Consider the following 26,309-nt stretch of genomic DNA (forward strand, 5'->3'; position numbering starts at 1 on the left):
CCTTGTATACTTGAAAACAACATATTTTGCATTGGATCTATATATGTTAATTAGTGCCCAGTGTGTAGATTGTTTAAATCATATATATCCCCATTGTGTTTTTGTCTGCTTATTATATAATTTACTGAAGGGGTGTTTTATAATCTTCCATTATTATGGAAATTTATCTGTTTCTAATTTTTGTTTCCTGGGCTTTGTTTTATATATTGTCTGATCGTGGAATTAAATACTGAATTTTTTGTGTCATCTTCATGTTTTGACCCTTTTATCCCTTTGAAATGTCCCACTTTGTCTCTACCTATGTATCTACTGTCGTTTATCAGAATAATTACATATGGCTCTTTCAATTAGATTTTGCATGGTTTCTCTTTTCCCAGTTCTCCATGTTCTTATTTTGAAAGTGTCATTTTCTTGTAAGGAGGATATAGTAGTTTTTTCCTAATCCAGATTGCCAGTCTTCATCTTTTAATTGGAGAATTTAGGTCATATACATTTAACATACTGGTATTAGGGGGTTCAAATCTATACTCTGTTTTCTATTTGTCTTATCTGTTTCCTTGACTTTTTTTTTTTTGGCTGCCTATTGGAGTATTTATTATTATATTGATCCCTTCCTACCCTGCTTCTTTATACATATTTTTTGAAGAACATTTCCCTATGATATTTAATGAAACATTGTGCAAAAGGAAAATAACTTTGGGATCATACTGGCCCAAGATCTATTTTCACATAGTAAAAAGTAAATTTGTATACAGTACTTAACCGTATACTGTAGGAAGGTAATTCTTCAGTAGAAAACCTATATAACTGGGAATTTACCATTTATATTAGAGGAAGAGATTAGGTCTAAAGTGTTTTTACTTTTCATTCAACATTCTCTGAATTAAAGTTCCAGAAGATTTTATTTTTGGGCAGAGTCTCCAGAGGTTTTGAAACTAAACAAATACAGCTTTGTATGCAACAAACAAAAAAAAACTTGGCTAGATTAAAAAGCATTAAGATTTTTTTTTTGTTTGCTTGCTTTCAATTTTAGTTGTAATTATTGAGAACTGCTGTGTTTTTTTTATAAGTATATGTGTACTATTAATAATAGCATTTTTCTCATGTAATTTTTTAAAGATTTTATTTATATGGGGGGGGGGGCTGAACACAAGTAGGGGGAGGTACAGAGGGAGAGTGGCAAGCAGATTCCCTCTAAGTGGGAAGCTTGACAAAGGGCTTGATCCCAGGACTCAGAAATCATGACCCAGAGAAGTATCTGAGCCAAAGTCAGACACTTAACTGACTGAGCCACCCACACACCCGTCATGTAACTTTTTATCACTTCAAGCTAAGTGTTTAAATATACATTTATTTAAAAGACATTCTATGCCTTTTTGTTAGTTGAAAGACATATTTAAATATGTTCAGTTTTTAGGGGATCCCTGGGTGGCTCAGCGGTTTAGCGCTTGCCTTTGGCCCAGGGCGCGATCCTGGAGACCCGGGATTGAGTCCCGTGTCAGGCTCCTGTCATGGAGCCTGCTTCTCCCTCTGCCTGTGTCTCTGCCTCTCTCTCTCTCTGTGTGTGTGTCTATCATGAATAAATAAATAAATAAATCTTAAAAAAATAAATATGTTCAGTTTTTAAATTGTTTTCAGAATATTTATGAATATTCTACTTTTGTTTATATAGTTTTATTTTACTCATTTGCTTTTTCTGGTTAGGGTGCCATCTATACTTGGTATACACTCAAGTCAAAGAATTTTCTCCTTTCAATATCTTCAAATAATTGTTTTCAAGTATATAAATTTTCCTTTTTTTTTAATAAATTTATTTTTATTGGTGTTCAATTTACCAACATACAGAATAACACCCAGTGCTCATCCCGTCAAGTGTCCCCCTCAGTGCCCGTCACCCATTCACCCCCACCCCCCGCCCTCCTCCCCTTCCACCACCCCTAGTTCGTTTCCCAGAGTTAGGAGTCTTCATGTTCTGTCTCCCTTTCTGATATTTCCCCCACATTTCTTCTCCCTTCCCTTATATTCCCTTTCACTATTATTTATATTCCCCAAATGAATGAGAACATACACTGTTTGTCCTACTCCCATTGACTTACTTCACTCAGCATAATACCCTCCAGTTCCATCCACGTCGAAGCAAATGGTGGGTATTTGTCATTTCTAATGGCTGAGGAATATTCCATTGTATACATAGACCACATCTTCTTTATCCATTCATCTTTTGAAGGACACTGAGGCTCCTTCCACAGTTTGGCTATTGTGGCCATTGCTGCTAGAAACATCGGGGTGCAGGTGTCCCGGGGTTTCACTGCATCTGAATCTTTGGGGTAAATCCCCAGCAGTGCAATTGCTGGGTCGTAGGGCAGGTCTATTTTTAACTCTTTGAGGAACCTCCACACAGTTTTCCAGAGTGGCTGCACCAGTTCACATTCCCACCAACAGTGCAGGAGGGTTCCCTTTTCTCCGCATCCTCTCCAACATTTGTGGTTTCCTGCCTTGTTAATTTTCCCCATTCTCACTGGTGTGAGGTGGTATCTCATTGTGGTTTTGATTTGTATTTCCCTGATGGCAAGTGATGCGGAGCATTTTCTCATGTGCGTGTTGGCCATGTCTATGTCTTCCTCTGTGAGATTTCTCTTCATGTCTTTTGCCCATTTCATGATTGGATTGTTTGTTTCTTTGGTGTTGAGTTTAATAAGTTCTTTATAGATCTTGGAAACTAGCCCTTTATCTGATAGGTCATTTGCAAATATCCTCTCCCATTCTGTAGGTTGTCTTTGAGTTTTGTTGACTGTATCCTTTGCTGTGCAGAAGCTTCTTATCTTGATGAGGTCCCAATAGTTCATTTTTGCTTTTGTTTCTTTTGCCTTCGTGGATGTATCTTGCAAGAAGTTACTGTGGCTGAGATCAAAAAGGGTGTTGCCTGTGTTCTCCTCTAACAAATATATAAATTTTCTAATTTTAAGAGTAACGTGTGCTCATTGTAGAAAACTTAGAAAAATCCAGGGACGCCTGGGTGGCTCAGCAGTTAGGCGCCTGCCTTTGGCTCAGGTCGTGATCTTGGGATCCAGGATCGAGTCCCACATCAGCCTCCCTGCGAGGAGCCTGCTTCTCCCTCTGCCTATGTCTCTGCCTCTCTCAGTCTGTGTCTCTCATGAATAAATAAATAATCTTAAAAAAATAAACTTAGAAAATCCTCTCAAGTATAAAGTCATTTATCTATCAGCCAGATAGATTGGTGTTTTTTTTTTAGAGTCTTCATTAATTTATTACAATAAGATCTTATTCCTTTTATCTTTACTTTTTCACTTTGCATTATATTATTTGTATTTTGCTGATCTTTGAAAATAAATTTTTGATGACCACATAATTCCATAACATGATCATACCATATATTTGTAAAAGTGTCTTGTGAGTTATGGAGATCAGACTGTTTCCTTTGTGATTGTTGCTATTTAGTCCTCTATGAATATACTGGTATGTACACGTTTATTTTCATCAGTGATCATGTCCCTAGACTAGATTGTAAGGTACTTAATACAAGATCAAAGAATGTTGGCAACCTTACTGGCTTAACAACACCTGGGACCACATTGCTTGCCAGAAATATGTGCTGCTTTCTGTTTCTACCACCACCCGATGAGACCTAGCTCTTGACACTCTCAAGAAGCTAATGCTCCATTTTTGTGTTAATTTGATAAGAAGTAATATCTCATTTTAATGTGCTTTATTATCAATAAACTTTTATAGTTATTTCTTATGTGACATTTTTTTGCCTATATGAGGTGGAGTTTGTGTTTTTCTGACCAATTTATGTATATTAAGGATAATGATTTATCAATATTTTATAGATATTTCTCTAATTCTTTAATTTGCCTTTTAAGTTTATTATGCTGTTTTTTTCTTTCCTATCTTTTTACTTTGCCATTTTATGTATTCTGTTGTGATCAATTTTATACTTTTATTTCTTAGAGTATTTTATCTCTGTGCTGTTGTTTTTGTATTTAACTTTTTTTGTACTCTGGGGTATAAAAGTGAATATTTTCCTCCATTCAGTTTTCTTTTTCAAGTTGCCTTTGAAAATTTCAGATACAAGTTCCTGCGTTACAAATTCAACTTTTTAAACTCCATTGCAACTTTAATGTACTTTGCTTTTGATCAGATGGAAAAAGGCTGTGTCACCAGATGTTCTTCTAGCCTAGCACCACTGCTTCAGTGGTTCTTTGTCCCCTGCTATGACTGTGAGTGCTCAGCCTTGGATTTTGGTGATAATGTGATGTGCCATCTTTTTAAGGTCCTCATAAGTGGCTAGGGAGGGGCAGGAAGAGGCTGTGTGTTTAGATACATTTTTTTCAATGCAAAATTGGGTCAGAAAAGCTTTCAAGAGGCTCCGGTTAAGAATTGGTGGGCATGGAGACTTGGAGGATGGGCTTGGAATAAATGCCATAAGCTAAGATTTGGAGACATGAAAGATTGGATAAGTTTAGGAACATAAGTAAATTAGTTTCAGTTGAACATGTAAAAGAGGAAAAAGGGATATATAGGATATAGATAAAGAAGTAGGCAAAGGCTGGATTGTGGAAGTTATGCTAGCTTTGGTATTAAGCAAGTAATATGCTGAATATTGCCTTTGCACACCTGCTATGCACCAGGCTTGTTTCCATGTGGGCATGTGGTAATTAGCAAAACAAATATCTGTGTACACAGGGCAAGCAGTAAATACACAAATAAGCTTTCCAAACAGCATGTGACCACAAGCCTTTACAGCTGCTATGAAGGAAAGAGAAGAGTCAGTGAGAAGGAGGAGGAGGGAAAACTATCTTATGAAATGGCATTTGAGCTGAGCTCTAAAGAGTGAGTTAGCTGCTAGAAGAGTGGGATGGGGATGGCAGGTGGGATAGAGCATTCCCAGGTAGAGTTTTAGTGAGGGCAGAGACTCTGAGGCAGGGAAAGTAGTAGCATTCAGGGAAGTGAAAATGAAAAAGACCTATGTTCAGTACTTGAGGCAGTGAGTCATGGGCTGGAGAGTCAGGAGCGGAAGATGCAAAGCTTCCCAGAAAACACCATGGGTTTGGATATCATTCTAAGTGTAAAAGAAACAGATTGATTAATTTTAAGGACCATGATATACTGTATGTCATCATTTTGAAAATATATATTTTTTCACACTCTAATAGTTGGATGCTTCTTATAGTTGATGGGTTTTTTTTTTAAGCAGTACAAAATAGCTTGTAGAATTTTTCCCCCTTTCTTAGAGGCACATAAAATATTTGTGTCCTTTTCAGTGTTTTTACTCTTAATATTTGATTTTACTCAGTGCTGTATATTTTTAAAATGCACATCACCCAGAATGCTGTTTAGAAATGGGATTAGAAAAAAAAAAAAAGAAATGGGATTAAAGGGGCAAGAAAAATGTCAGGGGAAGTCTTGCAGGATGTTGTTCAGGGCAGACATATTGGTACTCAGGCTAGAGTAGTAACAGTGTGATGAAAAAAAATGAATGACTCAGGAAATCTTTTGAAAATGGAACCTGGTATTGGGTTAGAATATAGTGTTGAGTTGGATGTAGGGTAAGAAGGAGAAGGAATATTGAGAATAGATCTCTGGTTCTGGATTTAGCAATAGATATTTGCTGGCATTATTTGCTCACAGGGGAAAAAAATGAATCAGGTTTTTTTAAAGATCACATTTATGATTTGGGATTAGAGCTGACCACGAAATAAATATTCATGTGGGTGTATCAGGCAGGCAATTGGATGGATCAATTTAGATCTAGTACTTGGAAGAGGAGTCTAGCCTGGAGATATAACCTGGGACTTGTCAGATACAGATGGTATTAGAATGGGTAGGGCCATCAAGAGAGATCATAGAATGAGAAGAAAAGAAGATCTAGGACTAAGCCCTGAGAAACACCAACATTTAGGAATAAAGTAAAAGGTTGTGTAGAAGTGGCCACAGGATTAAGAGGAAACCCAGGAGCATACAAGACCATAGAATCAAAAGTTAGAGGGTACTTTAAGAAAAAGAGTAGTCTGCTATATTAAATACCACTGAACAATCTGTAAAGATGCCAGTCAAGAAGAGTCCTTTGGATTTTACAAAATGGTGACCTTATCAACAGCCATTTCAGTGGATTAGTATATATGAGAACCATCTAAGATCATACAAAAACTGGTGGAGTGGACACAGCAGAACATTGGCTGTTAGAATTTAGACTGAAAAATATGATTCTAGCTAAAGGGCTCATATGCAAGGAGCCTCTAGGTTATTTTTAAGATGATAGCTGGAGATTTTTCATCTTCTGTGATCCTGATAGAAAATGACCAGTAGGGAGGGAAAAAGGGAAGTAGAAGATGCAGGGGCAGAGGGTCAGTTAGAAAAGCACAGATCTTGAGAAGCCAACTGTGGATGAGCTCCAGAGGACATGTGTCAATGGCCTTTATACTGTGATCCATGAGAAAACCCAAAGAGGTCTAAGCAGAGAATTACTTGGTTGGACTGTTTCAGTAGGTTAATCATTTTCTCATTAGAAGATGGATTTGGAGTGGCTGAAAGCACAAAACCCATTAGAATTCCACTGTGGGAATTCAGATTAGAGATAGTAAAGCTCCCTATAAGGTCGAGAGATGGGGAGAGCATGAGCATGAAGATAGAGTCAAGGGAGAAAATCAGAAGAGTGCAATGATTGGATGTAGGGAGGTAATCAAGGATTAGTCCCATGCTTTGGGACTTGAGATGATATTTTTGTTTTTAGGGTGGTTTTCATTAGGATGTCTTTAACTATGGATGGTGAATGTACATCATCCACATAATGATTGATGAAAATCAGGGCAAAAATTTGGTTTACCTTCTCTGGAACTTCTAGCTATTTCCAGAAATCAAATGGTAGGCTGCTCTGGGTAATTTTTGAAGAATATTTTAAGTAAATCTTTTCTGAAGCAATGGGTTTCAAGATGAGGAAGAAAATGAGCGATCTCTCATTGACTAGCCTTGTTTTCTAGAATTTATGTACTAGGAAGTTGGATTTGAAATATAATTTGCTACCTCTGTCACTTTTTGATGCTTACTTATTTTAGGCTACTAGCTTTCAGAACATACTTATGACCGTCAAGATCCCCAGGTTTTCCCGCCATCCTTCTCTGTCAGGCAACGGCGTGGCAGTCAACTCCTTACAAGGACGTAGTTTTGCTGTTTTCTGGCTCATCCCCATTTCTCAGAACAAAGTTATTTTCCATAACACATAAGGCCCATATTCTTCAGCCTGTTGATATTGCCAGACCTCAGTGGACCTTTTTCTTTTCAAGGCTCTTTCCATATCCTATTGTATTGTCTGGACCATCTCCAAATCCAGTTTTTAATTTCCTATTGGCTAAATTTTATTTTTTTTCTTTAGGCCTTGCACTCCTCTTCCGTTTAATCCTGGCTTCTCTCCTCTGCTGTGAGAGAGACCTTAATCTCTTTTGGGCCAGCCGCCATGCCATTTTAAAATTCCTTTGGGCAGCTATTCAGCTGGTTTAACATTGTTCAGTCCCACTTCTTGGCTGGGATTTACTGTCTCCTGCTCGGCTTCCGTTCCTTTCAATAAGAAGTATGAGGGCTGCATTTCCCCTGAAGCAGGAACCCTACATCCCTTCCAGTGTAAGCCTCCTCCACCCCTACTTTTTTGGCTTTATTTTCCTAAGATTCTGGCACCAAATATTTAACCAGTTGAAGTTGGTCATGAAGCCCTGGGCTGAAATAGTGGGTCGTTCCTTTATATGAAGAAATTCCGAGAGCACCAGTATTATACATGGTGCTGGGATTTTCCGTGGCTGGAACACCCTCGGTGCTTGCTGGGCCTTTCTTCCAGGGTGTCCCCCAAAAAGAGCCTCTGAAGGACGTCCAGCACCTTGGGTATTTAGGTTTCAAGTATGATAATACTTGATGTTCAAGACTTGTTTAAGGATAAGAGTAAGGTAGTTGATTAAACTCTTAAGTCAGTATAAGTTGAACAGTGTGTGTTCTGACGTACATCTTTGTAGTGAGAACACTCCAATATGCTTGTTGGATTCACAGACATTTGTTTCTATTCATCCTCTGGCACTGGCCTTCTAGAACCATCACCATGATGGGAGGCAAGAGGTTGTGATAGGTAGAGCCGCAAACTTAGATTCAGAAGGTTGCTCTTTTGCTAGCCTCTGTTCCTTTGCCAGCTTTGGTTGGGTAACTTTGAGGCAAGTTACTTTGCATCCCCAGGCCTCAGCTTTCTGATTCCTAGAATGAAAGGGTTGAACTGGATAATCTTCAAAGTTCCTTCAAGTTGAGACGAACCCTATCATTCATATAAAAAATGTTTTGATGACAGGAAGTCGTCTTCTTCTCAACCATGCAGCTGTGGAGATTTTCCTGAGAATGATCCATTACCAAAAATGGGACTCAGTTTCTGCCATCCAGCTCCCTAGAGTGAGCTGGTGGCCGCAGAAGGCTCATAAGCGAGCTTTTTCTTCCAGCAGGTAGATGTATCTTACTCAGAATAAGTAAAAAGAAAATCAACACAAAGGTAGGACATGTTAAGAAAGAAAAAGAAGCACTTTTTTCTTAGTGCAGAACAAGGAACTGAGTGGTGTATCTAAGAGGAAGAAAACCAGCTCATTTCATTGACAAAGTATTTACAAATAGTCTTTTCTCCCCATACCCATACTTTTTGGTATATAGTACAGAATACCTAATGGAATCATTAGGAATCTTATTAGGAATTTCACTGTTGTGGTCTTTGAACATAGCTGTAATTTTCTGGTGAGTAATAAGCCTTATCCTAGACCCCAATCTCTTTTAGAAAATCCTGCCTCTTTTCCATACTTTAACCTCATTTCATAGTTCACTTTACCTAAGTGAGATGACACCAAGGATCTGGCCTTATGCCTTTATTTGAGAATTTTAGGAATGTGGTTGGAGTTCTGCTCTTATATATAAAATCCCTGATACTAATTAATAGGTTTTGAAAAGCTTTGGTCTGTTGAGAAAATGTACCAGGCAAAAAGCATATATAGGCAAGGAAAAAAGATCTACCAAATGGGTCAGAAATTAAGACCTTCAAAATGTGGACCTATCTAGTCACTGACAGCATTGCTACTTTAAAAATGAGCCGCTGGTAATTCCAGCTATCCAAAAGGATGCTCTGTTTCTCTTTCTTACATTTATATTAATCTTGTTATTAGAGAATTCATATCAGCGATCTACCGTTCTTGATCTGTGTAATTCCTCCTTGAATTCATATTCACATACCTATAATATTTATATCTGCCTTACTCTATGAAATATGAATAGAGAAAACTTGCCTGAGAAATCAACAGTATTATCGGAGCATAACTAATTCATCTGGGTTGCCAACTCTGGAGATCTCTGGGAACTCATTTCTTCATCACTCATCTAGTAGACAGTATGACTGGTGATAATATCATGCGTGGCTCTTCCAGATGTCTAAACAAAATTGGTTTTAGTATTTAGTAGAGTGACCCCTTCATTAAAGAGAAATCCTGCTGTATTAGCATCATTCAGAATTGAGTTTCATATTCAAAATCAACTTCAGCAAAACAAGATGGCTTTCACTTATCCATTTAATGAAACTTGCATCTTGGAAGGGCTTTTATTCTCAAATAATAATAAATGTTCTTGCATTTAGTCTTATTTTTATAGAGTTGATCTTAATTATAGCAGGTCTTAGGACTTTATAGACAGGACTAACAATGGGAAAATATCTCAGCACTCACATCATCAAAGACAATTCTAATGAAATAATGTTGTTTTATACAGGTCATTAGAGAAATAAAGCGAATGTCCTTTTGTTAAGCTATTACTTTACCTCATTGTTGAAAACATGAAACTGCTGAGAGTTACAGTATATCATTTTCATAAAATATGAGTTGTTGAAGAGCTAGTCTCCAGCAGGCATTCCACGTTATTTTTTCCTATTCATTTAAATCCAAAATATTGCTCATCTAAACTCTCTGTGTTAATCACTGGTACATTAAGTCTGAGACTGCAAGACGCCCAGTAATTCATAACCGTCTCAGGACTTGTTCACCTTAAGGTCAGTTTCTCAGTTCCTGAGCTGGTGGTCATTAACACAAAGTCATCATCAGCTGTGACTGCACAGAATTAATAAAAAAGAAAGCAAAGAGATGTTACTATAAGAGTCTGGACTGAAAAGCCGCCAGATTTTCGGCACTGGTTTTCCTTCCTCCGTCTTTGCCGTCTTGTTTTAGTAGGGATCTAAGTTGCTGGTGAGACTCAGTTGGGTGTTCTCCACCCCAAAAAGTGGCCCTGATGGGTACGGCAATGGCACAAAATGCCCTGGGAGCAGAGAGGAGGGACCCTAAAGTTTGATACTTGGGATGTGTCCCTTGGGCTGACTCCTGATGGGCCAGGAAGAGTTTGTGGAAGGTTCCAAGTCAGTGAGAAATCAAAGACTATAGGGTTTTCAAGAAACTGGTATACTGAGAGGGCTAGGATGTAAATTGGGAAATAAATGTTGGCTAAAAACTCTGGCTGGACTGTTTAGCCAGGAGCCTAAGGAGGAAGGATGCTCTCTGCTCTGCCAAGGAGAGTGGTTGGTGTCCTCCAGCCAAGAAGAGATACTGAATATTCTGAACAAGGGAGTGTCACTGACAGATTTGTAGTTGGTAGACAATGGATTAGAGGGAGGGTGGCCAGATTGGGGATAAAGGAGTGTGAGGAGTGTGGGGAAGACAGAAAAGAGGGTATGATAGGGAGGGACAAGACAGAGGAGAGAGAGAAGCATGCCCCAAGATTTCTAGCTAAGGGGGCTGGTTGAAATCCCTGATGAAGAGAATATAGGAGAACTGTAAGTGAGGTGAGGAGGAGGGTGATAGTAAGTTCATTTATCATGAACATGTCCCATAGTATCAGATAAATGGTTTCAAAGGACAAAGATCAACCTTTGAGAGACACTGGGAAATCATCAGTATAATAATTGGTAATTTGAAGCATTTCTGAGTTTCTTTCCAGCCATTAAATCCTGTGGCTCAATGAATAGTCTCTTAGACAAATACCCATTTCCAGAAGTCTAAAATTAGTAGGAGCCCATGGTAAGTGATTTGATAATAGTATATAGTTACTGCTCTCACAGTTGTGACCGGTAAATAAATTGTGGCCTTAGGCTAACATTGGAAATCCATCAGAATAGAGTCACTGTGTGTCATCTTTGTGTTAGTTGTTGCAGAGGAGATTCAGTTATTTAGATGTGAAATAATGTCATTGAGTTTTTGGTTCAAGTTGAGGTAAGAGAGAGAGGCAAAAAAGGACAAAAATAAGAGAGGTTTGTCAGTAAGCTCAGGAAGTGTGGTTTAGGAAGAATACAGTGAATTTGATTTCAGGCCCGATAAGCTTGAGATTGGAGCAGAAGATGAAATGGGAATGATTAAGAATCAGAAGTATCCTGGCTGGAGATGAAGCTTTGGGATTCATTCTGATGACCGTGGTAATTGAAATCCAGATTGTCTGGAAAGGGTGGAACAGGGCAGCTCTAAGGAAGCCGTAGGTCCCAGGGAGGCCCGAGCCTTGGCAGACCCCATCTTCAGGCTGCAAAAGGACGAGGGCCAGCCAACACGGTTAAAAGTCAAACAAGAATAATACTCCATCGTGGGATAGAGAGAGAGAGTTCAAGGAGGGTGTTGGCAGCCTTGGAGGTTAAGGATGATGATGGCTGACTGGAACATGATCATCAAATTTACGCACAGGTCAGCCGTTGGTGGCCTTTCTCAGAGGAGCTTTGTAGAGTAAAGAGAGAGTGAGTTTGTAGGTCATGAAGGAACAGGGAGAGGAATACTAGTAATAATTAATAACATGTTATTTTGGTGAGTGTTCACTGTAATTTTAGGAATCTAAAATTTAGGAATCTACCAATGTTACTAGTCGTGAGGTTGCTAGTATTTTCTTTTAACTGATGAGGTACGTGAGGAACAAAGGCAGTAGATAGTAGATAGTTCTTCTGAGACGTTCTGTAGCAGTAGAATGAGTGGAAGAGGACAGTAGGTGACATAGTGAAGTGAACGGTTTTCCAGGAGATTTTAACCTTTTTTCTTTTTTTTGAGATTTTTAATATGTTTGAAGTCAGTGAAGGGGGTGGTGGTGAGTGGCTGAGGATGCTAGAAAAAGGTGAGCAGGTATCAGTAGGGGGAGGAGAAACTGATAGGGAGGAAAGAAAGAGCCCAGCCTCGAAAGGAGAAGGGACAGTTGTGTTTGAGTTGAGAAAATTAAGAAAAGTGGGTAGTCCTTCGTAGTTTCCAATTCAGCAGTGAGACAGTCTCCGAACTTAAGCTCGGTTATGTTGGAACATTAGGAAGGGAAATGGAGACAGCTACCAAGTAATCATTGTATTCATCTTATTTTTCTACTGGAAAGTTTCTTGACATTAAAAAATTTAGGAGGAGGGCAGCCTGGGTGGCTCAGCGGTTTGGTGTCGCCTTCAGCCCAGGGTGAGATCCTGGAGACCGGGGATCAAGTCCCACGTCAGGCTCCCTGCATGGAGCCTGCTTCTCCCTCTGCCTCTGCCCCTTTCTCTTTGTCTCTCATGAATGAATAAACAAAATCTTTAAAAAAAAATTTTAGGAAGAGCAGGGACTCCTGGCTGGCTCATTTGAAAGAGCATGTAACTATTGATCCTTGGGGTTTTGAGTTTGAGCCCCATGTTGGGTGTAGGGATTGCTTAAATAAATAGAACTTTTTTTAAAAATTGAGGAAGAGGAAAACTCAGTTCTATTGACTCCTCCAAACTAAATTCTGTCAAGGGCTTCTCAACTTACCATTTTTTTAAATCATTTGTTATCTTCCCATGTATTTGGATGCAGTAACTGCATTTTCTTAACTGTATCTCAAAAAGCCTGTGTTTTGGGACTATGTGATCCAGAGACAGAGAGGCAGAACCTGACAGATGGGAGTGTGTGGTGTGGCAGTAAGCAAGGAAAAGGGCACCAAAAACCCAAAGGAAATTAGTCACTGTGAGGATAAAGAAGTGTATCTAAAGGTCTGTTTGCAACTTTGTAATTGAGACATCACTTTTATGAGAACATTTTTTTTTTTAATTTGGAAACAAAGGCATAGGACCACTATCATCAAGTTTATAGAGAACACAATGAATTTACAAATCAGCCACTGGCTGATCAGTGGGAGCATTGATATTTAAGACCTTGAGTGGCTATAACTTGGTGACAGGAAATCTTGTGAATCAGTCAGACTGACTGGCTACGCTGCTGAACTCATGAGATTCTCTGTCTCTCTCCTCTTCCTCCTCCCCTCCTCTCCTTCCTTCCTGGGAATGCTGTTGAGACTTGCCCAAGGTTATCTATAGGGTTGAGTGAGCCACTGCCAGGAGGCCAAGGCTTTTTGCAGCCCCCACCTCTGCAGATAGAACTGTGAGCATTGACAGCAATCCAGAAAGGTGACAATACTTTTCACGTGTTTCCCCTGTAGGAGAATATACCCTCCTTGGACATAAAGGGTTGGAAGCAAGCAGAAAACACGGACCGTGGCAATTATAGCAGCTATATCTGTTTGAAAACATTTCCTAAGGAAAAGTAAATGTTTTCTCACAAAGCCTAGCATTTGTCTATGAAGACCTTTTCATCAAAACATTTTATTTATATGTAAAATGTTTTAGAGGTTCATTCTGTGTAAACATGATCATCTCATGCTAACCGAGGTGTGCTGAGCACCTCTGTCTATCCATTAATATCTGGTGTTTGTCAATCTGTGTTTTGTGTCTGATGTTACATGTCTTTTTTACAGATATTGATGAATGTGTAAACAACACTATTTGTGACAGTCACGGGTTTTGTGACAATACGGCTGGCTCCTTCCGCTGCCTCTGTTATCAGGGCTTTCAGGCCCCACAGGATGGGCAAGGGTGTGTGGGTGAGTGTTTAGATTTCTTTCCACAACATGTTTCACGTTCCCCCTACTGAAATGCCATCAAAATCATCAACAGCAGGAGAGATTGTAAGCAAGGTAATTCGGATAGACTTTTATCCTTATTTGATTTTGTCACACAATTTGGGGGTGTACAGAAAGATGGCTTCTGAAATTGTAAGGGCCCTAAGAAACAGAGAAGGAGAACTTTGAATTTCATGTATATTAAGAAAGAACATCTGTTTAAACTCTAGCTGTGCATATGGAGCCCTTGCGCAGAGTCCCTCCTGCCCAGGAAACAGTCTGGTGGGTGGCATGGCTTGTCTGTCTTCAGGATGTACCTCCCTAGGCAGTGCACTTAAGGAAGAGTGTTGGCAAGAGTTTCATTTTCCAGGAATGACACCTGTAAAATGATGCTTTGAATTGTGCAACTGTATTTCTTCAGTCTGTCTGGGCTTGACGGAGCTGGAAGACATCCTGAATATCATTAGATGTCCTAGAACAGGGGTCCAGGAAATGCTCCCATAGTCCATATATCTGATATTTCATTTTCTGATCAGCTGTGATTTCTTTAAATCAAATTCATTATGGAACATTTGCAATTAGAGCCATGAAATGAGAAAGAAGAAAGGTTATTAAATTAAGAACATCCCAGGTAACAAGGCTTTTTCTTTACTCTGACTCTGTTCATTTTGTAGCAGACAACGTCTCAGGAGGCGGCTGTGTAACTTCTGAGTTTGAACATATGCAATTCAAAGCATTAATTCATATCCAGATTAGACAAGGAAAGCAAAATTGATTTGGAAGTTTAATGATGAACCCACCCCCTTGAACAGTCACCACTTTTAAACTAACACTGTCATAAGTGCTGGTTCCAAATCCCGCTTTAGTCTCCTTTGCACTAAAAGGCAATAAAAATTGTCTAAATATTTGGACTAAACAGCTTACGTGACTGGCTCCCACTTCTCAGCCTCCACACCTCCTTCTTCACCTTCTGCACCCCAGTGACATACAACTGCATGTGGTTTCTCACAGAGCTGTGCAGTGATTTGGCTGTCGTGTGCCCCTCCTGCTGGGGATATCTTCCCAGCTTCCCCTTGCCTGAGTGGCACTGACTCCTCAGGATACTGTCTCTGTCTTCCCAGATGCTGTCCCTGCTCCATTTTTCTCTCTCCAGCTCAGTGCTGACCCCTCTCCTGCTTCCATAGTACCTTCAGCGGATTCAGTTACAGTACTTACACGCTTTGGGGGGTGTCATTTGGGCATACTGCCTGCAGCTGCATTCTCCGAGGCCTCCAGATCCTGTGGTTGAGAACATCGTCTCTCCCTGCCCTAGTTGGGACTAATGGTTGGCCTATTTGTAGATGCACAGTAAATTTTAACTGTTACCTGTTGAGATATCAGATGTTAAGCCACTGATTCCACATCAACTCCTGAGTCCCAATTGGTGATGTTTACTTCTAACCAGGCAGATGAGCACGCTGAACCCATCTTGACATTCTCTTTTAGCCCACAAAACACCACCCTTAGGGGAAGGATATTTGTTATCATTTTGCCAAACTCAACAGGTGTCATTTTATCTGTTCATTGACTCTTTCAAAGATATTAACTGAGCATCTACTATGGGCACTTCATGCGAGGTGTTTTATAGAATTTAAGGGTTGAGACAGCCCTGAGACCAAACTAAGACCATGCTGTCTCCTCTGCTTGGACCCTGCCAGTGCCTCCCCACCCCTCAGCCCTTGCCTATTCTCTGGCAACTCTGTTTCATATTACTACTCATCCTTCAGATGCAACTTCTTGGCTCCAGTATCATTTCTGTGACCCACCCCTCCACTTAAGGTCCACTGCTCCATGCTTTCCTTGCACTTTTCATTCTTAGCACTTAGCATGGCCTGTGAGATCATCTGGCTGATTTCCCTGGCTTGACCATAAGCTCTGTGAAGGCAGGAGTTGGGCCTGCCTGCGTCATTGTTCTGCCAGTGCCTGGCCCACAGGAGTAAACTAGAAAGTATTTTTTGATTGAGTGAATTCATTCTCATGGGAGAGATACCAATAGTCATGTAAATAATGCAAGTTAGAAAGTAGAAAGTTCCATTTGACATTTACCAAATTGATAAATGTGAACTGGCAAATTTCTAAAGTCAATTTTTCTGGTCTAAATTATGACTGTCTGAGTTGATTAAATATGCCAACTCTTTGCTTTCCTTCATGTTATAATACCTTTTCATAAGCAAAACTCAGCTCATTAGGTTTATATCTGTTTATATACAAAGTGAAACGGAAAACTGAAGTAATTATCCAAATAAGTCAAGATACATAAACTTTTTGTCCAATTAACTGGGTATAGCAGGTGAAAATAAGATTTTTTTTTCCCCTGAATGATTTGGATAATTGCTCAAATATTTAACTTTGTATAAACTGTCTCAGAGTGTGCTCATGAGAGTTGATGTTTGTACACGTTTAATGCATAAAATACATGAGCATTTCAGATGTCAAGTCAGGTGCTTTGTTGGACTGGGCATTCGTTAATGAAATTTCTGTGGATGAGACAAGGTAAAAGGTAGTATTGGGCAAGTCCGAACATTAGGATTAACCTTTTTTAGGGCTATGTGCTTGCATAATATCAAATAAAATTTACTCATTAGTAGATTCCTGGACTGTGTTTTAATTAAGTCTAAAGTACAGATGAAAAACACTTAGCAAAATAGAAATGACACTCTGGAACATCCACAGAATTTTTCAAGGAACAGCCAGTCATATCACTATATGTTACTGGAATATTTTTTTTTCTTGTGAATGATTAGTGTAACCTGGTGAGTATTTACAAGGGTCTTTCCTTTATCTCCCAAAGGGATACACACCCTGATTTCTGGTTGTTGAAGTATGGGCATTTTGGCTACTAGAGAACTGTATTTTCAGATACGTGAACAGGTTGAAAACAACTTTTTAAATGAATGTTAAGAAATGTTATTGTTTCTGAAGTGTCAGTTTTACTAATTTTCCTTGAATTCAAAAGTGAGAGTGCATTGTCATGTTATTTAAGACCTCATTATGTTAAAAAGTCAAGGAAGAGAAAATTAAATGGTCAGAGTATACATATGATCCTTGCAGTACAGTTCCAGGGCCCTCCTTAAAGTGGAATTGGAATTTGGAAACTCTGCTTGGTGTTTTCATGATCCTTTTACACAAACCAAATTATGCAGCCCAGCCTTTAAGCTTAGGCTTCTACTATTCCCCCAGAATAGTAGAAGGGTTTGATTGCTCACTAGGGAGCATTTGTGACCAGCAGGCACCATGAGCCCTGGTACACCTGGTAAAATAGAGAGCTGTCAGGAATGAGGCACACATCTGACTTGATCTGTGCTCCCTTTTCCAGATGTGAACGAATGTGAGCTGCTCAGTGGGGTGTGTGGTGAAGCCTTCTGTGAAAATGTGGAAGGGTCCTTCCTATGTGTGTGTGCTGATGAAAACCAGGAGTACAGCCCCATGACTGGGCAGTGCCGCTCCCGGGCCTCGGGAGGTAAGTCACAGTGGCTCCTCTTGGAGACTTGTACCTACACAGGTTTGGGCCAAACAGTCTGGGAGTGAGGTAAGGAATAACCAAATGTTCTGGCACACTGCTGTCTCTGGAAGCATCCCTGCTCTTTCTGAGCCTGCCTTATCAGTGAATTAGGATGTGGTCAGTGATGACTATTTGAGCTAGATGGCCTCTGTCGTGCTTTCCGACCCCGAGACGCCATGTGTAGGGCAAAGAATCCAAAATGATGAGAACATTCACTGGGAATCGCTCACAACTCAGCCATCAGCTCAGGGTTTAATATGGCATCATCTCATTAGGTTGCATAATCTTTCTTTCTTGGCCCTAGGAGAAACGTATCTTGACACTTCTCTAAATTAAAAGCAACATATAGGCCTCTCAGGATCTACAAAGACTTCCACTTGGAATTGTTATGGTGGTTTTTTTGTTGTTGGTTTTTTTGGGGTTATTTTTTTTTTTCCAGAAATTGGCCCAGAGAGTGGCTGTGTTTGCATTCGTTTAAAATTTGATTTAGTCTGTGTCGTCATGGCACGAATTGAAATGGAGAGCTGATGGTTTTCCAGATAAATTAATCAACTTCCAGATCGGTCTTTTAGTTTGTGCCATGTAGCTATAGTTTGGTTGTATTTTAAGGAAAGCAAAAGACCAAAATGGTCATTTGAGAGCCAAATAAAATGAAACATTGGCCATTTGACTTTCTTACTCAATCTCAGTTGATTTTATCCATGCTTCTATGAGAGCTCTCCCTACTTCTCAACAGGGTACACTAGTTCTGTGTGAAATAACGGTCTTTGGAAGTGATAGGGAATAAAAATTAAAAATATTTTCACCAACACATATCCTTCTTAATTATTAAATATAGAAAGGAGGGGTGCAGAATTACACAAAAACACAGTAATTCCAAAATATGTGAAGGGGATGAGATGAAGTATTGTCAGAGGGAGGGGTTGCTCTTCATTCTTGTGACTACCACTGTGACACATGAGCCATAGAGAAAAGACTTCTCATCTTAATGGTTCCTGTAACAGCAAAGACATACACAAAATTAAAAAACCTGGCTGGCCCATACTAGGATTGGTTAGGTAATTATCTCTTTCTTCTTTGTCTTTGTTTCTATAGAATAGCACCTCGCCCACAGTATTATTTTTACTGAAATAATTCACATATCGTTCTATTGTATTAAATGAGTCATGCAAAGGTTAGGTAGTCAAGATAAGTGGTACAATGTGAAGTGACAAAACATGGTCTTCCAGTGATTACAGATGCCAGTGGTGGGGAAGGAAGACGAGAACACATTTAAAAAGATAATTCTTAGAATTAATGGAAATTTTAGCTTTTTCCTTTATTTTCCAAACTTCTTGTAATATTTAAATTGAAATGGCCATGGTGGTCTGCTATTTTCCAGCTGTGCAAGCTTGGGCATATCATTTACCTTTTATGAGTTTTGGTTTTCTCACTTATAAAATAGAAAGGTTATATTTACCTCATTTTATGAAGTTTTTTTTAAATCCTATATGTAAAAGCCATTTGTTAATGGCAAAGTAAGCTATAATCCAAACACTTAAGTGATACCTATTTCTCATCTTTTTAGGATTTGTTCTGAAATGGTGGACCTTTTAATTATTTTTTTTCTTGATTTTTTTTGCTAGAATGTTTTAGCAACATCAAAAAATAGTTCATTCACTTCACATAGATTCAAATGAGGTACATGTCTGAGATCCTAAAGCTTGCTCATTTCTTTTTTTAGAGATTAATGGCCCCATAATAGGACTGTAATACCATCTGAACCATTTTGGGGGAACTGGAGTAGTTCATTATAAACTGCCTCTTAAAACTTAACAGTGATTCCTTTTTTGTAAGTGTTGTTCCTCATCTCCTATTTTAAAGTTTTTCTGTACAGGGTCTGGGAATTGAGTCCTGCATCAGGCTCCCTGCGAGGAGCCTGCTTCTCCCTCTGCCTGTGTCTCTGCCTCTCTCTGTGTCTCTCATGAATAAATAAATAGAATATTTTAAAAAAAATAAAGTTTTTCTATAACAAAGTTCCAAACACTTGCTTTACTTTTTTCCTCCCTTAGTGTCCTTGGCTCTCCCAGTGACTGACTTTCTGAAAAGTTCTGGAATGCGTCCTAGTCAGAGTTCACTAAGTACTATCCTGCCTTTATAAAAGAACTTCATTTTGAATACTCGTCTTCATAAATCTTGTCTGCCAGTGGATGCATAGTTTCTTTTCCTCTTAACTTTGTATCTAATCTTTCCATGATGGTTTCATACATATTTTCCTCATAGTTCTCTGGCTTCTGCTAAATATTGTACATACCCTGTTGTTTTTATTGGTCCATGTTAGTATAATCTGACTAATTTATATAGTTCCTGGCAACTCTGACAACCATACCTCAATTTGCATAGTTCTTGGCAAACTTTAACTGATTATATGCAGTCTTAAGATTGTCTATGATGACATCTTCATCTGAGCAATTCTCTGTCAGGACCCTGAGAGACAGGCTGACTATAAACTGCAGGAGGAGATTTCTCTCCCTGACTTCATCAGGGCCAGGAATTGATCTGCTGTTTAAAAAGAGAATTGAAGCTGGAAATCCTAAAGAAGATGATATAGTTTTTAAATATTTAAACTTTAACTTAAAGCACATAAAGGTACATTCATTCACCAAACTTTGAAGGAGGGCCAAGGTCTTTCTTCAAGTAGAAGTCTACTCTTAGAGTCCTGCATGGCTTGTCTTGCATATACTGTATTATGCATGATCTGTGCCATCCACTTTTTTTAAAAAAAAGGTATTATATATTTATTTATTCATGAGAGACGCACAGGGAGAGAGGCAGAGAAACAGGTAGAGGGAGAAACAGGCTCCTCAGGCCTGATGCGGGACTTGATCCCAGGACCCCAGGATCATGCCCTGAGCCAAAGGCAGATGCTCAACCACTGAGCCACCCAGGCATCCCTATGCCACCACTTTTTTAAAAAAAAAATTTTAGTTAAGTTCAATTAGCCAACATAATTAGTTTCATATGTAGTGTTCAATAATTTGTCAGTTGTGTATAACACCCAGTGCTCATCATACACCACCTACTTTAAACTGAGTAAGATTTTAAAGGCCTTTGTAAAGTTAATGAGTGTAAAATCCCTCTAGGTTTTTATAGTTGTCTTATCCACACTTAATTTGATGGCGTTGTTTTTACTGAATCAACTTCAGTCTTTCCAAACCTTGAACTTGTTCTATAAACAGCTCCTTTTAACTCATACTTTACTGATTTCCATACTGTTTAGTTATATAATTACAGTAATTAATAAACTGGCCAGAATGTTTGGGAATAAACACAACTGAGTCCTGGTCAGCCTACTGCTCAACGTGAAAGAGCAGAAGGTGTGCTCCTATCTGGGAGAAGCCTGCTGGCTGTGAGCACCTGCTGTGGACATTGGCCAGGGTGCTTCTCAGAGGGCAAGAGAACACTGGTTCATACAACAGGTTGCTTAATGGAGGCCACTTAAAAGCATTTGTATCCTACTTCAGTCAAAGGATCTGCAGTTACATAGGACCAAACTTGGCTTACCAAGTGAAAGTTTTTAACAAGGATTCAGATTAATACCACTTATATATATGATAGACCAACAGCTCAGATCTCATCCTCCCTGAAAAGTAATTCAGAAAGGAAAGATGAATTTGCAAAGAGGCTATAACATTTTTACTCAACTGTAAAATTTCCCCCAGGACAAAGGGTATTCCAACAGTGAGCAATAGCAGAATAATCTCCAGTGGTATCGTTCTGAGGACAGAACTGAAGCTAAGGGGCAGATGTCAGGAAAGCAGATTTCAGATCACTCTGCAGATTTTCCCGATAACTAGAGAGATAGCAGGTAACTCATGAAATGTGGGTGTTTCTCTAGAGGTATCCTGGAACAGCTGGGATACCTGCTGGCAGAAAGGCACCCACTTCCAGCAGGACATTGTGCCAGGTCACCTTTAAGGTACTTTCGGATTTTAATGTCCTAAGATTTTTGTTTCTAGACTACTTCTTGGCTCCCACTTGATTTTTTTTTTTAGGTCTGGCGTAATGGTTTTCACTGCCTGGGCCTTTGGCCACTAATTTACATTGCTGTACATCGCCTAAAAGCACCTGCAACAGAAATAACTAGAAAATATCCACGCCACTCATCACATGTAAGAGGGTATGGATATAAAATATAGCCTGATGCTTTTATTTCCTCAGTGCCTGTGATAATTGCTCAATAAAAACTTTATGTCCTTGGGCACTCTAAAGGAAGCAGTAAATAAGTAGTCTTGGCAACTTCAGCCTTCAAGCCTTACCCACAAAATGCTGCTCTTGCTTGATTGATGCACAGAGGAGACTCCGGGGTAGAAACTGAGTTTTATTTTTAAAACAGAAGGCATAAGGAAAAGAACACAAAAAGGTATGTTATCATCGAGGCAGGTGTTCCTCACTTTAAGAAAAGCAAATAAATAAGATCAGAAATTATGAAACAAATTGGAGTGATAATTTGCATTAGAAAATAATTTTCCTTTACACAATGTATTTCAGGGTTGCCTTAAATACCCATTTTTCTTTAACGGATTTGAGAGCTTGTTCTTACATCATGAGCTGGGGCATAGGCTTCTACAACTAGGAAGCTCCTTCGTGGTTTCCCAGCCCAGCTCCTGTACTTGAGTGTAAGGAAGCCAAGACCCAGAGAGAAGTTCTAAATGTTCTTCTTTGGGTCCGATGGCTCATGCTGTGCAGGAAACCCAACTCCGAGATCTTTTCCAATTCACCATTCCACTTCTCAGGGCTGAGGACCCCATGATAGCAAACTCTTCTAAAAGTTGGCTTCCTTTTCACTTTATTTCTTTGTTTTGTTTTCATTATTAAGATAATGCACATTCTTCTCAGAAAATTGGTAAATACAAAAATAGATCAAAAATGAAAATCCCCTGCAGTGGCACCATATGGCGATAATCTCCAGATTCTTGGGAGAGGACATCCATGCTCCACCTGCCTCTGCAGGACTGTCTCCCATTTGGTCCAGGGCCCTCAGTCTCATTAGTCTGTAAAGCACCTTCCCCTTGGGTCAGAGGTCAGCTCTCCTCTTCTTCCCCCTTCTTTTCCTTTTGATTGATTTCAGGACAGTCCTCTCCCCTGCATCCTCCTTCCTTTTGCTCTGGTCTTTTTCTTTCTCATTCCCAGACTCTTTTTCTGTTGCCCATTCCTGAAATAATAATGACCCAGGAAGTTGCATGTTCAGGCTTCTTTTTACTCTCCCTTCTTCTCTGGGGATATTTAATCCTCTTCTCTGAGTCAACTATTACTTACATGCTATGCCCTGCCAAGTAAATATCTTTTTGTCCCTCCACCTCCATCCTTAGGGCCGCACTCCTGTTTCCAGCTGCTTCTTAGGCCTTTCTCTCAGGTTGTCTTGTAAGTCTGCCCGAAATTATCCAAAACCAAATTCATTACCATTCCTTTTCCAACCTGTGTTCACTCATTAATTGCCAAACATCAGCACTGGAAATCCTGACATCATATCTTATTTCACTCACCATTCATCCAAGCCATCGTAATGTCCTGCCAATTCTCCCTCCACAGTGTCCTTCGGAGCTGTCCTTGCTCCTCTGTTACCTCTACTCTGGGCCAGTCCTTCAGCATCTCTTACCTGGACCATGGCAGTACCCTCCTGACTTCTCTCCAACCTCTCCCATCAATTTCCTGCTCCTTGCAGTTGCCACAGTTGATGTTTGCAAAACATGAGCCTGACTTTATTTTTTTTCCTTCCAAGTTTTTATTTAAATTCCAGTTAGTTAATATATGATGCAGCGCTAGTTTCAGGTATAGAATTTAGTGATTCATCACTCACATACAACCCCCGGTGCTTATCACAGCAAGCTTCAACTCCTTACTACTGCCTAAGCATGAAGTCCAAATCCATTAGCAGGGCAGCAGGACCCCGATAGTCTGTCTTAGTCCTCTTTGCATCCCCTGTAACCTTGCTCACTGCTTAGCACACCCAGTGCCTGCCTGACCTGTGGCAGACGCTAACTCTTGAATCAAATTGCCTCTTGGCATTCAAGAGCATATCCCCTCAGTATCTCACTGTCTCATTCCCAGCTAGTACTGTAGAATCAAAATAATTATCCATTTGGTCAGACAACAGTGGAGGCCACACTTGAATGAGGAATTATCTATTTATACCTCTCTGTAGGGGGCGATGGTTCCCCCTTAAATAACAAGTAGAACAGAAGAAAAAGAGTCTCCCTGCTGTGCAAATCAATCTCATGGTTCTGACAGAGGAACTCAGACAGCATTCCTGTTCTCTTTCTAGAGAGGTCCGCTATAGGTTTTACGTATGTACATATTTTTTTAAAGGCAGGAAACCACAAATATTATCATTCAACTGTTATATTTGGCAGAGTAGGGTTTTTTTTTAATGTGTTTAGTTAACCTGTAGAATAAATTAACATTGAAAGAATTTTTTGAAAATAATTTCTGATTAGAAAAAAAGACCTTCAGTAGGAAAAAAAAATTAAAGACAGAGCACAATATGTAAAATGCAAACATTGTAAAATGCCATGAAACTCCTATGGTCTTATTGTGTATTGGTGATGGATCTCTACCATAAAAGTAGGTAAGTCTAAGGAAAATATGCTCATTTGTTTGTGGGGGGGAAAGGTTGGGTCAAGTTTCTTCCCACATTCAGAGAGGATTGAATAATTTACCAAACCATGCTTTTATTTTTATGAAATTTCTTTACTTGCTCTCTCTCTAGTCTCCAAAATAATATCTGAGTGTTTAGTAGAGAGACTGGTCTGTGTTTGAATGAACTGATAGCAGTTGGTCCAAGTGACAGACTCAGACTGTGAATGAGCCATTTCACGTTCTTGACACTACAGGGGACACCCACGGTGTTGCACTAGAGATCATGATGTGGGATCCTAGCATTTGCTATGAATATGGTCTGAAGAGGAAGGGTTTGTGCATGTCCTTTGAAATATTTCCAGGTAGTTACCCTGTCATGTCAGATGTGGCTTCACTGTCCCGATCATGTTCACAAGTCCTCCCGATGCACCCGTGCCCATGTGGGGACCGGGCTTTTGCTGCTGAGCCGTCTGTTCTGTTCTCCACCTACTACCTACTCACCTGCTTCAGTGAGTCACACCCGTTATTCTTTCCCTTGGGACTTCATCCTGCTTCTGGGAGTCTTCTTGCCCTGATTTTTCCGGTTTCGAGTCCTGGCCCCGTGAATCATACACTTTCCCTCCACCCTGCCCACCCCAGCCTGTTCCTGTCTCAGGCTCGCTTCTCTCATTCTCTTCTAGTCCTTCACCAGAGAAAGAAACAAAGACAAAGAACCTTCACTCGCCCTGGCCAGTATTTGTTGCCTGCCTGCTAACCTGAGGCCCCGAGGTGACCCTCTTCCAGCGGACAGTTGTGTTGTCCTCTACCCAACACCTAAGTCAGGAACATAGCTTTCCCATGTTCCCATGACAGTGCATCCCTGCCCTGTCCTCAGACTCTCAAAGTCACCTTCCCTGACTCCTTCTGTAGGCCCCGTAGCCCCTCACCCTTCAGTACTGTTGTGCCTTTTACCTCCTCACCCCTGTCTCTCCTTATTTCCTGTCCTATTTTTCAGAAATTATTTTTAAAGAAGTTGGCTCAAATGTCACCTCCTCCAGGAAGTCTTCTGTGGCAGCCTTGCCTGCCCTGGCCCTATGCAGCTACCTTCCCAGCGCTGTCAAGTCCTGGCTCCCCATTTACCTGACTTCTTTCAGGACAGAAACTGTGTAGAGGAATCCTCTCGCACATATTTATTCTCTTGCGCTTGGCTTTCTCTTCTTCTTTTTCACTTCTTTCACATCTTCACCATCGAAGTTATTAGCACGTATTTCCAGTCTTCCTTTTCACTTGCGTCCCTTCCTTTCCAGCCCTTTCCTATTGTCAGTGCTTATTTTCTGAAACTCACCAATGGTTCTCTCCTGAACTCCACTTAAAACACACATACTTCTTAGGGGTGCTTGGGTGGCTCAGTGGTTGAGTGTCTGCCTTTGGCTCAGAGCATGATCCTGGGGTCCTGGGATCAAGTCCGGCATTGGGCTCCCCTGCAGGAAGCCTGCTTCTCCCTCTGCCTGTCTCTGCCTCTCTCTCTGTGTCTCTCATGAATAAATAAATAAAATTTTAAAAAAATCTTTAAACACACACACACACACACACACAGTTCTTGTCCTGCCAGTCTTTGAGAAAACTAGGAAAAAAAGATAGGAATTTCCAAGTTTTCTTTTATTTCTCTTTGGAATATTACACTAGAAATTGTTTTCTTATAAAAATACAAGTTGGTATAAAACATTAATGCCTGTGGTGATTTTAAAATATATAAAAGGGACTAAAGCTTCGTGAATGATTGTGTTAAAAGTAATTTACTGGGGACGCCTGGGTGGCTCAGCAGTTGAGTGTCTGCCTTTGGCTCAGGGCATGATCCTGGGATCCTGGATCAATTCTTGCATTGGGCTCCTTGCAGGAAGTCTGCTTTTCCCTCTGCCTATGCCTCTCTCTCTCTCTCTCTCTCTCATGAATAAAGTCATTTAAAAATGTAATTGACTGAACATTACCATAGTTAGAGTTTTATACATTGATGTCTTTTTCTGGACATCAGGACTATGGCAGGTGTTTTATTTGGGGGCATTGTATACTCACGAGTATTTGTGATGTTACTCTTTTTGTCATTGTCATAATCTTGTCCATCCCAGAAGGGTATGAAGAGGATTAGCTCATAAAGACCTTCAGAATACACTGCAAATGGAAATTGAAAGCAAAGGCAAGGGCCCATTTAAAATGCTCATGTCCACTTTAATTAGAAAAATGT

General features: G+C 39.9%; 1 protein-coding gene across 7 annotated transcripts in view; it reads left to right on the forward strand.

Moving 5' to 3' along the window:
• LTBP1 (latent transforming growth factor beta binding protein 1) overlaps positions 1-26,309 on the forward strand; it is a 390,765-nt gene that overhangs the window by 329,961 nt on the left and 34,495 nt on the right. For 5 of the 7 annotated variants that reach the window (XM_038561238.1, XM_038561239.1, XM_038561240.1 and 2 more), the window contains 2 exons: positions 13,786-13,911; positions 17,285-17,428. In XM_038561238.1, the coding sequence (XP_038417166.1) occupies positions 13,786-13,911; positions 17,285-17,428 (270 nt within the window). The remainder of the gene's footprint in view (positions 1-13,785; positions 13,912-17,284; positions 17,429-26,309) is intronic. The other 2 variants (XM_038561242.1, XM_038561245.1) reach the window with 1 other exon arrangement.

Source organism: Canis lupus, chromosome 17, assembly GCF_011100685.1.
Source record: "Canis lupus familiaris isolate Mischka breed German Shepherd chromosome 17, alternate assembly UU_Cfam_GSD_1.0, whole genome shotgun sequence".
NCBI classification, from domain to species: domain Eukaryota; kingdom Metazoa; phylum Chordata; class Mammalia; order Carnivora; family Canidae; genus Canis; species Canis lupus.